Genomic DNA, 1463 nt, shown 5'->3' with positions numbered 1-1463 from the left:
GTCAGAATACATAGAAATGTCTCGTTGGCTCAGTGGGTTGTAATGCTCTCATTTGCTCCTGTCTGTCCTGCCATGGTCTGTTGTAAAATAAGAAATAGAACACAGGATTTTCTGTCATTGATAACTGTTTGCACAATTAGCTAGTTCATTGATACAGTGTTCTGAACCAGCACCAAATTATCCTCATGAGCCAGAAATTAAATGAACGCAAATGGAGACTGCCAAGCGAGTGCCTGCAATCCTTGGAGACAGATATGTGAATGTGGGGTTGTTTTGTTTGGTCTTCAGGTCCAGGAGTTTCACCAGTTGGAGTCTAACCTACAGGTCTGCCAGTTCTTGGCTGACACCAGGAAGTTTCTGCACCAAATGATCCGCACCATCAACATCAAAGAAGAAGTCCTCATTACTATGCAGATAGTTGGAGACCTGTCGTACGCATGGCAGATAATTGACAGGTACTACACCGTTAAACATTAAAGCCATACAAAAAATACTGGTACATAAGAATATGGTAAAGAAAACATAAATAAACTGAAAAGGAATCTTTGACAACGCAGTCGCTAGTATATTTAGTAACAAATTTTCTGTCATATTTAGATTTTCACTGTAATTTCACATTATGTTCAGTTAGAAGCGCCTCAGTAACATGGAGATAGTAACCGATGTTTGTATTACATTGTCAGCCAAAGACAAGAAGACACTCTGCCAGACCACAGTGCTGCAGATATTTTGACTTAACTTAGCTTAGTTGTGTTTAGTTTTTGTCTGCACAGCAGAATTCACCTGTTCTTTTCCGGCTTACGTTTTATTCTGCAGCTTCACATTAATGATGCAGGAGAGCATCAGAGTCAACCCATCCATGGTCACCAAACTGAGAGCTACATTTCTGAAAGTGAGGACTAGGCGTACATGCTCACACATAGACAAAAGAATAATAACAATTGAAAAATGATTCCCATAACTTAAAGAATTCTTTTGTGTTTGTGTGTGAACAGCTGGCATCTGCATTGGACCTTCCGTTGCTGCGAATCAACCAGGCCAACAGTGCCGACCTGCTGAGTGTTTCACAGTTCTACTCTGGAGAGTTGGTGGCTTATGTCAGAAAGGTACAGTATATTAAAGGTCCCATGGCATGCAAATGTCACTTTATGAGTTTTGTAACATTAATTTGAGTTGCCCCAGCCTGCATATGGTCCCCCAGTGGCCAGAAATGGCAATAGGTGTGAACCGAGCCCTAGGTACCCTGCTTTGCCTTTGAGAAAATGAAAGCTCAGATGGGCCGATCTGGAATCTTCCCTATATGTCGTCATTAGGGAAAAGGTTACCTCCCCTTTCTCTGCTTTGACCATGGCAAGCTGGTCAATGCCACACCCCCACTCTCCACCTTGCCCTGCTTCTCTCCTCCTCATTAGCATTTAAAGCTACAGACACAAAAATGGCATGTCCTAAGGAAAGCTCATTGT

At 42.2% G+C, this 1463-nt stretch overlaps 1 protein-coding gene across 2 annotated transcripts in view; it reads left to right on the top strand.

Moving 5' to 3' along the window:
• Window positions 1–1463, top strand: part of washc5 (WASH complex subunit 5) — a 13967-nt gene that overhangs the window by 6109 nt on the left and 6395 nt on the right. For both annotated transcript variants that reach the window (XM_032517900.1, XM_032517899.1), the window contains exons 13-15: window positions 289–455; window positions 817–892; window positions 996–1106. In XM_032517900.1, the coding sequence (XP_032373791.1) occupies window positions 289–455; window positions 817–892; window positions 996–1106 (354 nt within the window). The remainder of the gene's footprint in view (window positions 1–288; window positions 456–816; window positions 893–995; window positions 1107–1463) is intronic.

This window comes from Etheostoma spectabile, chromosome 6, assembly GCF_008692095.1.
Source record: "Etheostoma spectabile isolate EspeVRDwgs_2016 chromosome 6, UIUC_Espe_1.0, whole genome shotgun sequence".
Taxonomy (NCBI): Eukaryota; Metazoa; Chordata; class Actinopteri; order Perciformes; family Percidae; genus Etheostoma; species Etheostoma spectabile.
This window is presented reverse-complemented; position numbering and strand designations above follow the sequence as displayed.